The 13,434-nt window shown below is 36.3% G+C and overlaps 1 protein-coding gene across 4 annotated transcripts in view; it reads left to right on the forward strand.

Annotated features, from left to right (window-relative positions):
- LOC128687410 (uncharacterized) overlaps positions 1-13,434 on the forward strand; it is a gene marked incomplete at its 3' end in the record, with an annotated part of 165,677 nt that overhangs the window by 67,575 nt on the left and 84,668 nt on the right. For 3 of the 4 annotated variants that reach the window (XM_070092752.1, XM_070092755.1, XM_070092753.1), the window contains 1 exon segment: positions 1,672-1,737. In XM_070092752.1, coding sequence (XP_069948853.1) covers positions 1,672-1,737 — 66 coding nt within the window. 4 annotated transcript variants of the gene reach the window in all.

Here is a 13,434-nt window from a genome sequence, read left to right on the forward strand (position 1 = left end):
CCTGAAACCCATTCTCTTTGCTGACGACACGACTTATGTCATCTCCAACCCTCCACTCACCCATTTGACCATAAACAGAAATATCAATCTCAATCTCAAAATAATGAATCTTAACTAGTCATAAGTTGGCCTGTGATACTCCAATACTGAAACTATGTATAGTGCCAAAACAAAAGCATTCACATTGTTAAACTCACAAACTAGTACGTATTTAGTCACTTAGCCATAATACCAACTAACCTCATAATTTTGTAATATTTTAAACTTAAGATTTAATTTAAGTCTGCCCGAAATGCCTAGCCATGCTAGGTGTTCTAGTGGTACACTCTGTAATTATTATTTTACTACATGTAAACCACACAATAAACAAATTCTGTAAACTTAGCATTGTAATCCTTATAGAGAATAAATTTTGAATTTGAATTTGAATCTTGCCACCCTCAACACCATTGTTAACAAGGAGCTGATCAAAATATCGACTTGGATGACAGCCAATAAACTTACACTTAACACTGGCAAAACCTACTATATTATGTTTGGTAGCAGAGCAGGTGTTGCGCAACTTAACATTAAGATCGACAACACTCTAATTGCCAGACATAATGAGGGCAAATTCCTTGGCCTATACCTCGACAGCAACCTAAATTTCAGCACCCATATCCAACACATAACAAAAAAAGTATCCAAAACGGTGGGGATCCTCTCCAAGATAAGATACTACGTACCGCAAACTGCCCTTCTCACACTATACCATTCACTTATATATCCATACCTCACCTATGCTATCTGTGCTTGGGGTTCAACTTTAGCAACACACCTAAAGCCAATAATAACCCAACAAAAAGCCACAGTAAGAATAGTCACTAAATCCCATTCCTGGCAACACACCCCCCCCATTCTTCATAGATCAAAACTTACTCCCTGTTCAGAACATCCACACTTACTACTTTGCAATCTATATCTACATAACCTTAAATTCCAATATTAACCTTGACCTAAAATGCTTTGTTGATAGTTGTGACAGGATCCACAGGCATAACACCAGACACAAACATCTCTATGACATTCCCCGTGTTCGACTAAACCTTTACAAAAATTCAATGTATTTCAAAGGACCTAAAATTTGGAACACCCTACCTGAAAACTCTAGAACTGCAGACACATTCATCACTTTCAAAACTACAGTTAAAAAGCATCTTATCTCCCTGATCCACCCTGACAACTAACTACATGATAACCACCTGGTGGTTCACAATTACACTCACCCACCCACTGACTATAAACCCAGAAATACTAATCTTAATCTTAAAATAATAAATCCTAACTAGTCATAAGTTTGTCTATGATACTCCAATTTAGACACCTTGTATTGTGCCAAAACAAAAGCATTCACATTGCTAAACTCACAAATTATGATGTAGTCACTTAGCCTTAATACCATAATCTGTAAGGATTTAATGTTAAGAATTGATCTAAGTCTGCTCAAAATGCCTAGCCATGCTAGGTGTCCTAGTGGCCCCCTCTGTAATTAATATTTTATAACATGTAAACCACACAATACCCAAAACCTGTAAACCCCAAATTGTAACCCTTATAGAGAATAAACTTGAATTTAATTAAATTAGAGTTGATATATTAATATCATATTGAAGCATATTATCCCGTCTCCAGCAATAAACTCGTCTCCCTCTGCCCTCCGCCCCATCTGCCATACACCAACAAGAGTCTTCAGTAAAGGTAAATGTTCATTTATACATTTTATTAGGGCTTTATATTTATTTGTCATTCTTTTCTGTATGTAAATCTATATTTAGCTAAAACAAAAATTTTTTTTTGTTAATACTTCTGGGTGTCTGAAACTGATTAATTGTATTTACATTATTTCTTATGGGGAAAATGGTTTCGGTTTTCGCCGGTTTCAGTTTTCGTCGATCTCTCTGGAATGGATTAATGACTAAAAGGGAGGGTCCACTGTATTAGGGTAGTTGCCAGTGAGGTACTCGTTCGGCTGGGTATTTGAGTTTGGAATTTGACTTACTAGATTTGATCCTATAGTAGAGAAGAAGACATTAAATTTGATGGTCGTGTCTGTAGGTTGTATGTGAGATTCATCTGGTCTAGTTAAGTTAATCTCTCTCTGTTTCCAGACGGTTTCCTAGAGCCCAAAATTTTGGAGAGGGTTTGCCAAGTACACTTTTAATATCACCTTTTATTTCAATAAATCTATTTTCGTAATACATTTGCTTTGATTTTCGTATTAGTTTTGTAAGTATTGAAGTGTAATGTTTAGTCAGTTCTTTAGTAATCAGGCCTAATCTGAACTGTTTTTCTAGTTGGTGCTTTTTATCAATAGATTTGAGGATACTATTTGTTAACCATGGGCTGTTTAGTCTCTTTTCTGTGATATGCTTCGTTTTGATCATACAATGAATGTTGTAGAGGTTTAGGGTTTTATGTAAAAAAGTTTTGACATCTTTGTCAATATTATTGCTGTCAGCTAGCTCTCTCTGCCAATCAGTGTCACCTAGTGCTAATATTAAATTGTCTGCCGATGTCTCATCGTGCAGGTGAAATGAGATCTTCTTCGTTTCTTGAGGTAATTTACATAAGTTGGTTATGAGAAAGGTGGGGTAGTGGTCTGTAGTGTTGTCTGTGATTATATCTGCTTGTAGTGGGGATATCGTGTTGGTCCAGATTTGGTCAAGTAATGAGGCACTTGTCTCAGATTCTCGTAGGCTTAGTTATAGAGAGTAGCAACAAGTAGTTGTTCATGGTGTTTGTGAAATCAGCTACTGGAGGGTCAGTTGCTTGGATAAGGTTTATGTTGAAGTCTCCTGTAAGTATCAGATGGTGTTTATTCAGCTCTGACTCTGTTATCATGTTTCTAAAAGTGTAAGTATTTGTGTGTTGTAGTTTGTAGACTGCTCCAACAGTTATAGGTTTTTAAGGTTTATTGACATGAATTTGGCTATTATATATTTGCCGCTTTCATCCCTTGTGCAGGTTGAGTTAGTACATTCTAATTCATCAGAGTAATAGATGGCAGTGCCTCCTCCGGGTTGGTCAGGCCTGCAGTTGTGTGTGGTTGTGTAATCAGGTATGGTAAATATGTCTGTCAAATCTTGTTTGAGTCAGGTTTCAGTAAGAATAATGAATATTATAGTAGCATTTAGAGACTTCAGTAATGCAAGGAGGTCATCATAGTGTTTACTCAATGATCTAATATTATAGTTGAAAATTGTAATGTTCTTGTTGGCACCGAGTAGAGTTTTAGCTTGACTAGCAGTCTACTAATGGCAATTACTATTTGGATCATTTGTGCAGTTCAATAAGAGATTGATATCAGGATCAATAACTGAATTGTGATGATTGGTTTGAAAAACCGACAAGTTGAAGATTGAGACACTTATGCAACATATGGGAATCTTTATTCAGGAAACGTTTCGCCACACAGTGGCTTCATCAGTCCAGTACAAAGTAGAAAGGCATAAGGAGAGGAGGAGTTTGAGGTAATCAGTCCCTCAGCCTGAAGTCGATGTGTTCAGTCCATCAGTCTTGTAGAATGTACAGCATAGGGCCGTAGACGTGGCTTATGTACTGTAGTGAGGTGAGGTGAAGCTGGAGGTGGGGTCATAGTGGTATCATCCACTAGTCGAAGTAGATCTTCGTCCAAAGGTTGGACAAGTGTTGAAGAATTCTTTGTAACAAGATCCCATGATGCTGCCATTCATCACAACTGTCAGACACTGCAGCATCATGGGATCTTGTTACAAAGAATTCTTCAACACTTGTCCAACCTTTGGACGAAGACCTACTTCGGCTAGTGGATGATACCACTATGACCCCACCTCCTGCTTCGCCTCACCTCACTACAGTATATAAGCCATGTCTACGGCCCTATGCTGTACATTCTACAAGACTGATGGACTGAACACATCGACTTAAGGCTGAGGGACTGATTACCTCAAGCTCCTCCTCTCCTTATGCCTTTCTACTTTGTACTGGACTGATGAAGCCACTGTGTGGCGAAATGTTTCCTAAATAAAGATTCCCATATGTTGCATAAGTGTCTCAGTCTTCAATAACTGAATTCATAAAGGGGCACATAGAGAAATAAGCTGTTGCAATTATCAAAAGACAAAAAAAAAACTTGCTGTTAAACCACTAGCAAATATGAATATATGGACTAAGATAATTATTTTCATATTCATATTCTTTCATATAGTTTCTTTGGACATGATACATAGCTGTACAAGGAATTATAGTAGTTGCGTACACATGCCAAAAGCTCCTTGTATGCAGAGCATTATTGGCAGGCTTAAAATTAACTTAAAATTAACAAGCAATGAAAGGTTCAGTGGTAAAAATTCGTGTAAACAATTTACAATATGAAGTACAGTTGAGTATTTGAAACAATGAAATTTTAACATTTCGATATTGAAGAATATAGTTGTACAAATTTGTCGCATTACAGTGTATAAGAAACAAGATCAATTTACTGTATGTTGTCTTGAAGTTTTAAGATTTAAGTAATTGGGAGAATTATTGGTAATGTTAAATATTGAGTGTTGATTGTTTAGTCCTGGGTGAGTAAGTAGTTTTTTTTTAGAAGAGTCTTAACCCTTTCAGGGTCGACGGGCCCTCTCCTAAACTTGTTCTCAGGGTTGAAAATTTTTCGGGGGGAAAAAAAAAAATGTTTTTTCTTATGAACAGATAGAGAATCTTTTCCCGATCATAATGACACCAAAAGTATGAAATTTCATGGAAAACTTGCAGAATTATGCTCCCGCAAAGTTAGCGGTCTTGATGATGTTTACGCATTGGCAATTTCGCCCACTTTGAGTCTATTTTCAGCCAATTCCAGTGTACTAGTTGACAAAAATCATAACTATTTCGCTAGAACTCCATTTTTTCTATCGAATGAGTACAAGAAACCACCCATTTGCCGATTTCAACTACCCAATAAAGTGGTCAGAAATTAGCAATTTTGCCAATTTCACACAAATTTCAAAAGATGCCAATTTACAAATAGGGTCCAGAATAAACAAGACAAACATTCCTGGCACAAAAATAACATTTCCTCTGTTCATTAGTCACATCTCCAAGCCCCTCTTACATTTCTTTTGCTTTCCACTTTGAATTTTTATTCTCACAAAAAATGGAAGGTTTACTATTATGCAGACTACTGCATTAGTGTAGAAATGGTATAACTAATATCAGCGCACTTGTGAAAGATTTAGACTCGCCAGTTGATGTGTATTGGGCGCATGGCATGATTTGTTTACTTTTGAACTTTGGCAAAAATTGAACATTTCTGCTACTTTGAGCTCAATTTCAAGGTACTTTTCATTGTGAAACCAATCAAAATCATCTCGATTTCTGTAATATGTCTTCCATTCTATAAGATGAGACCAAGAAAACTAAGAATACAACCATAAATACCATACGAAAATACAGTGCAAAGACACTCTTTTAAACCAAAAACACGGTCAAAGTTTTTTTTTTCTCATTACGCACTGTGTGCTGCAGGATTTTTTTTTATACTGTGCACACTGACCACATAGACCCATTCTTTCATATGTAGAGCTACCAGCTTTCTCTCGATAGATTTGAAGGTGCTAGAATTTAGGCATACTAGTACGTCAATAACCCTGGTGCGTAAGCCGTACTATGTCGGAAACCCTGAAAGAGTTAAATTGATTTTCAGGCCTGGTTACTTTAGTATGTTCTGGTAATAAATTCCAGATTTTGGGGCCCTTTATGTGCATAGTTTTTACAGTGTGATACGGACACAGGGTACATCAAAAAGAGATCTGTCTTTTGTTATGGTTGTGTGTCCTGTTAAGGTTGGTGAGAAGTTTGAGTGGAGGGTTTATATTTGTGTGTATTGTTCTATGTATGTAATAGGCACATGAATAAGTGTGGATGTTCTTTGTGGTGAGCAAATTTAGACTTTTGAATATAGGTGGAGTATGCTGTCGTGAATGGGAAATTATCATTCTGATTGCAGCCTTTTGCTGGGTTATTTGAGACCTTAGGTGATTTGATGTTTTTGATCCCCATGCACAAATTCCATTTGCGAGATAAGATAAGATTTTATTCAGATTTTTAACCCTTTCAGGGTCCAAGGCCCAAATCTGGAGTCACGCACCAGTGTCCAAGAATTTTCCAAAAAAAAAATTTGTTATTTTTTCTTATGAAATCGTAGAGAATCTTTTTGTGAAGGTAATAAAACAAAAAGTACGAAATTTGGTGGAAAATTGACGAAATTATGCTCTCGCGAATTTTGATGTGTCAGCGATATTTACGAATCGGCGATTTTGCCGACTTTGACTCCCATTTTAGGCTAATTACATTATTCCAATCAACCAAATTCTTAGCTATTTCACTAGTATTACTTCTATTCTATCGACTGAGCACAAGAAATTGCCAAGTCAACTGTTTCAACTACAAAATAAAGTGATCGGAAATTGTTAATTTGGCCAATTTAACACAAAGTTCAAAATATTCCAATTTCAAAATAGGGTCCAGAATGAACAATGTAGGCATTCCTGGCACTAAACTAACATTTCCTCTGTTCATTAGTTATGTTTTGAGGCTTTACAAATAAATTCCATTTTGATTTTTTATTCACATAATGAATTTTTATTCACACCAAAAAATAGAAGATTTACTGTTATGCAATACTGTAATAATTGTATAAATATCATCACCATATTTGTGAATGTATATTAGACCCACCAGCTGACGTGTATTAGACGTGTGAGGTCGTTTGTTTACTCTTGAATATCGGCAAAAATTTAACATTTCCGCTACTTTGAGCTCAGTTTCAAGCCATTTCCAATGCTAAAACCAATCAAAATCATCTCTATTTCTGTAATATTTCTTCCATTCTATCAAATGAGACCAAGAAATCGCAAATACAACTATAAAAAACATACGAAAAAACACTGCAAAGTTGCTGTTTTAATCGAAAAATCATGATTTCATTTTTTTTCTCTCATTATACACAGTGTGCTGCAGGATCTGTTTTATGTGGTGCACACATACCACATAGATGTATTCTCTCATATCTAGGCCCAAATGTACCACTCACAGTTTATCAGAGTGAGCTGAGCTCATGGCGTAGATCTACGGTTTGGACCCTGAACATAAAGCCGTAGATCTACGGGACGGACCCTGAAAGGGTTAATCCCGGAGGGTTAGCCACCCAGTATAACCCAAGAAAGTCAGTGCGTCATCGAGGACTGTCTAACTTATTTCCATTGGGGTCCTTAATCTTGTCCCCCAGGATATGACCCACACCAGTTGACTAACACCCAGGTACCTATTTGCTGCTAGGTGAACAGGACAACAACAGGTGTAAGGAAACGTGTCGAAATGTTTCCACCTGCCGGGAATCGAACCTGGGCCCTCCGTGTGTGAAGCGGGAGCTTTAGCCACCAGGCCAGTGCAAGGAGAGCTGATTGTGGAACATAGTACCATATCTTTGATAGTATGCCTACTATCTTAGAGATTTTCTTGGAAATTTGTTGTATATGTGTCTGGAATTTGAGGCTACTGTCTAGGTGGATTCCTAGGAATTTTCCCTCAGTGAGTCTTGTAATGGGTGATCCATTTAGAGTTATGTTAAGTGGAACATTTGCAGCTCTGGTTCCAAACTGAATGAAATAGGTTTTGTCAGTATTTAGGGTAAGTTTATTCGTCATCATCCAGGTAAATATTTTCTGCAATTCAGCATTGATAGTGTTGGCGAGTGTGGCTGGGTTTGGGTGTGAGAAGACGTATGTAATGTTATCTGCAAATAATATGGGTTTGAGTAGCTGTGATGCATTCGGTAGGTCATTGATGTAGATGAGAAAGAGTGGTGGTCCTAGGACACTTCCCTGTGGGACTCCTACTGTGATTGGTTGTGTGGAAGAGTTTGCACCATTTGTGTACACGTATTGGCTTCTGTTACTAAGTTATGACTTTAGGTAGTTGAGGGAGTGGCCTCTTATACCATATTGTGTTAATTTAGTGTGCAGCAATTCATGGTCATCTGTATCAAAGGCTTTATATAAGTGAATGAAAATTCCCAATGGGACTTCTTTCTTATTGAGAGTGGCATATGTTAGTTCTAGCATGTGTATGATAGCATCATTTGTGCTTTTATTATTCCTGAATCCAAACTGATAGGGGCTTAGTATGTTGTTTGAGATGAGGTAGGAATAGATCTGTCTATGAATTAATTTTTCAAAGATTTTAGAGTAGGGGTAAGTTAGAAATTGGTCTATAGTTATTCAAGTCGGCTTGATCACCTCCTTTGGGGATCGGGGTAACCCTCGCTATTTTGAGAACTGCTAGGAAGGTGGAGGATTCAATGGATTTGTTAACCCTTTGAGGGTTTCGGCCGTACTAGTACGGCTTAGGACCCAGGGTTATTGACGTACGTACTAGTACACCTAAATTCTAGCGCCCTCAAATCTAGTGGGAGAAAGCTGGTAGGCATACATATGAAAAAATGGGTCTATGTGGTCAGTGTGTGCAGTATAAAAAAAGTCCTGCAGCACACAGTGCATAATGAGAAAAAAAACTTTGACCGTGTTTTTGGAATAAAACAGGGACTTTGCGCTGTATTTTCGTATGGTATTTATTGTTGTATTCTAGTTTTCTTGGTCTCATTTTATAGAATGGAAGACATTTTACAGAAATTGAGATGATCTTGACTGGTTTTACAATGAAAAGTACCTTGAAATTGAGCTCAAAGTAGCAGAAATGTTCGATTTTTACCAAAGTTCAAAAGTAAACAAATCATGCCAAGCCTCTAATACACGTCAGCTGGTGAGTCTAATATTCTTTCACAAGTGCGCTGATATTATTTATACCATTTCTACACTAATGCAGCAGTCTGCATAACAGTAAATCTTCTATTTTTTGTAAGAATAAAAATTGAAAGTGGAAAGCCAAAGAAATATAAGAGGGGCCTGAGGATGTGACTAACGAACAGAGGAAATGTTATTTTAGTGCCAGGAATGTGTTTCTTGTTTATTCTGGACCCTATTTGGAAATTGGCATCTTTTGAAATTTGTGTGAAATTGGAAAAATTGCTAAATTCTGACCACTGTATTGAATAGTTGAAATCAGTAAATGGGTGGTTTCTTGTACTCATTCAATAGAAAAAATGGAGTTATAGAGAAATAGTTATGATTTTTGTTGACTAGTACACTGGAATTGGCTGAAAATAGGACTCAAAGTGGGCAAAATCGCCGATGCGTAAACATCGTCGAGACCGCTAACTTCATCAGAGCATAATTCCGTAAGTTTTCCATCAAATTTCATGCTTTTGGTGTTATTATGATCGGGAAAAGCTTCTCTATCTTTTCATAAGAAAAAAAATAATTTTTTTTTTTAAATTTGGCCAACCCTGAGAAGAAGTCTCGGAGAGGGCCTGTCGACCCTCAAAGGGTTAAAGAGTGTTGCAATAATTGGTGACAGTACTTGTGAAGCTTTTTTGTACGTAGAAGTAGGCAAATTGTTTGTCTCCTGTATTGTTCTTAATGGTGTTGATGATGAGTGAGACTTATGTTGGGTTGGTTGGAGCTAGGAATAGTGTATGCGGGTAGGTGCCTGTGAGGTAGTCTGATGGATGGGTGTTTGAGCTTGAGATTTTGCTTGCTAGATTCTTTCCAATGGTGGAGAAGAAAACATTGAGTCTGTTTGCTGTTTCAGTTGGTGGGAGGAGGGGTTCGTCTGATTTTGTTAATTTGATTTTGTTTTTGGGAATCCTTTTAGTTCCTAGAATTTCAGATAGGGTTTTCCAGGTCTTTTTTATATCACTCTTGATTTTTTTTTTGTTTACATTCAGTATTTCCATTACTTTTAACTTAAAAATAATTAAGGTGCTAACTCAGGTGCTAAAGTGTTTAATTTTCATCGTTTTAGCGCCTTATTAGCTAAAAATAAAGGAACTATTGAATATGAAGTAAAACGATGAAAATTAAACACTTTAGAACCCGAGTTAGCACCTTAATTATTTTAAAGTTAAAAGTAATGGAAATACTGAATGTAAAAAAAAAAAAAAAAAAATATAACACTTAAGCACCTGAATTAGCACCTTAATTAGCACCTTATGTGACTAAGTAACTAGAAATCAATTACTGCTATTCACTAACAAATATGAAAATATGGTCTAGTGCTTTTTTTAGCACCTAGTGATGCTAAGTAACATACATTTATAACAATACGATAAATAATCACTTATGGCAAAGTCGGACAATGAAAGGACAGGGTAGAATGTACTATTATACTACATGCTAGCTCTTATTCATTTGTTATTTCAAACCTATGACCTGAGTCATAATTTTACCATGATAATGCCATCACGAGTAAAACACTGTTTGATTGTTACATTGTTTTTACGTTTAAGTTTTCGTAGTCTGTATTGTAGGTGCTGTTGCTTTTTAGTTAGGCACTCATTTATATACACGTTACTCCTTTTTTTGATGGAGGAACTTATTAGTTCCTTTTTGACATCACTGGAATTGGCTCTTAACATAATCCTTTGCTTTTGACCTTGCTTGCCTAGCAGTCGGGCCTCCTTGATATCCCAGGTCTTGATGATAATTTGTGTCTCATCTTTTATTAGTTGGAGTGCTTTGTTAAAACGACAGAGTCCAGGAGCATGTCTTGTTCATTCATGTCCCTTTGATACTGGAAGCATGCACTCCATTGGGATTCCATGTTTAACTTCCAGTCTTGCATACCTTCTGACAGCTTGGTGGTGAGAGAATCTATTTGTTTAGTACGTGTTAGACACATGCACTAAACAAATAGATTCATATAGTTGATTGCAGGTTTGTGTGTTGCATGGATAAGTTTGTTAATGATGTCAGTTTGCTTTCAAGGTCACTATTCTTTGAGTTTTGTGTAGTTAGATGGTGCTCTAGGTCAATAATTCTCATGTTTTGGATAAGTAGAGAGCACTCTAGGTCCTCAATCAGTTTTTCATAGGTTTTGTTTTGTTGTCTCGCTGTACTATTTTTCTGCAGAATTTTGTCAGTGGTGTCGAGTCGTTGCTCAAGTGTTGGCATTTAACCCTTTCAGGGTCCAAGGCCCAAATCTGGAGTCACGCACCAGTGTCCAAGAATTAAAAAAAAAAAATTTTTATTTTTTCTTATGAAATCGTAGAGAATCTTTTTGTGAAGGTAATAAAACAAAAAGTACGAAATTTGGTGGAAAATTGACGAAATTATGCTCTCGTGAATTTTGATGTGTCGGCGATATTTACGAATCGGCGATTTTGCCGACTTCGACTCCCATTTTAGGCCAATTACATTATTCCAATCAACCAAATTCTTAGCTATTTCACTAGTATTACTTCTATTCTATCGATTGAGCACAAGAAATCGCCAAGTCAACTGTTTCAACTACAAAATAAAGTGATCGGAAATTGTTAATTTGGCCAATTTAACACAAAGTTCAAAATATTCCAATTTCAAAATAGGGTCCAGAATGAACAATGTAGGCATTCCTGGCACTAAACTAACATTTTCTCTGTTCATTAGTTATGTTTTGAGGCTTTACAAATAAATTCCATTTTGATTTTTTATTCACATAATGAATTTTTATTCACACCAAAAAATAGAAGATTTACTGTTATGCAATACTGTAATAATTGTATAAATATCATCACCATATTTGTGAATGTATATTAGACCCACCAGCTGACGTGTATTAGACGTGTGAGGTCGTTTGTTTACTCTTGAATATCGGCAAAAATTTAACATTTCCGCTACTTTGAGCTCAGTTTCAAGCCATTTCCAGTGCAAAAACCAATCAAAATCATCTCTATTTCTGTAATATGTCTTCCATTCTATCAAATGAGACCAAGAAATCGCAAATACAACTATAAAAAACATACGAAAAAACACTGCAAAGTTGCTGTTTTAATCGAAAAATCACGATTTCATTTTTTTTGTCTCATTATACACAGTGTGTTGCAGGATCTGTTTTATGTGGTGCACACATACCACATAGATGTATTCTCTCATATCTAGGCCCAAATGTACCACTCACAGTTTATCAGAGTGAGCTGAGCTCATGGCGTAGATCTACGGTTTGGACCCTGAACGTAAAGCCGTAGATCTACGGGACGGACCCTGAAGGGGTTAAATAAAAAAATTCTTTTGAAATGATGAATTTTTTTATGAAGGAAATGATACAAAAATATGAAATTTGATGAAAAACTCACTGAATTATGCAGGCATAAATTTAGCAGTCTGGATGCAGTTCATGCACTGGTGATTTTGTCCACTTTGAGTCCTATTTTAAGCTAATTCTATTGCTCAATTTAACCAAATTCTTAGCTTTGTTACTAGTATGCTTTTCATTCTATCATCTGAGTGCACGAAACTGCCCTTTCAGTTGGTAATTCAGTAAATTTTACACACACACAAAAATAAAATCCAATTTTAAAAACAGTCCAAAATCAACACTAGACATTCCAGGTACTAAAGCAACATTTCCTCTGTTCATTAATCATCCTCAGGCCTTTCCTATATTACACATCCTCCCCATTTTCAATTCATCACACAAAAAAAATCAAAGATTTACCCTGTTTCTTGGATAATAAATTATAACTAGGAATGATTGGTCAATGTTTACAGCATCCCAGTACAGTAATTAAATCAGACTTGGTAAAAACCCATAAAACAAACTGGGGGATATAGGGGGATCTTAACATCCTCACAGAAATTATAAAAAAATCACATCCTGTATTTCCTATACTTTGAGCACATATTCAAGGTACTTCCAGTCCTGAAACTAACCAAAATTTCAGTAGTCTGTCTTCCATTTTATCAAATGATACCAAGAAAAAGCCAATAAAATCATAAAAGCCATCTTAGATTTGGGCATAGAAGTGGTAAATCACTTTGGTATTGCAGTTGCTTGTTTTCCATCTATATGTTTTCTTTGTTATAATTCAGCAATGTACAGTGACAATTCACACTGACAGATTTCTTCCTTGTAGTCTCAGGGGGCCCCAGTCATACCTGCTCTTAAAATTATATATTGAGCTTGCCTCTTCCACTTCTTCACTGAGATTTTTCCACTTCCTGCCCACTCTGAAACTGAAGAAATACTTCCTGACATCCCTGTGGCTCATTTATGTCTTTAACTTCTAGCTATGTCCACTATTCTAGTATCTAGTCTCTCAAATAGCCTGTCCTTGTCTACTGTATCACTTCCCCTTGAGTATTTGTATGTTGTTGTCATGTTTTCCCTGATCCTACTATCTTCCATTGATGTTAGATTTAATTCCATTAATGTCTCCTCATGGCTCATACCTTTTATCTCAAGAACAAGCCTCATTGCATAATGAAGCTCTCTCTAGAGTTTAACATTCTTTTTCAGATGTGGGTTTCACACTAATACAGCATACTTCTAAATGGG

This window comes from Cherax quadricarinatus, chromosome 40 (assembly GCF_038502225.1).
Source record: "Cherax quadricarinatus isolate ZL_2023a chromosome 40, ASM3850222v1, whole genome shotgun sequence".
Lineage (NCBI taxonomy): Eukaryota > Metazoa > Arthropoda > Malacostraca > Decapoda > Parastacidae > Cherax > Cherax quadricarinatus.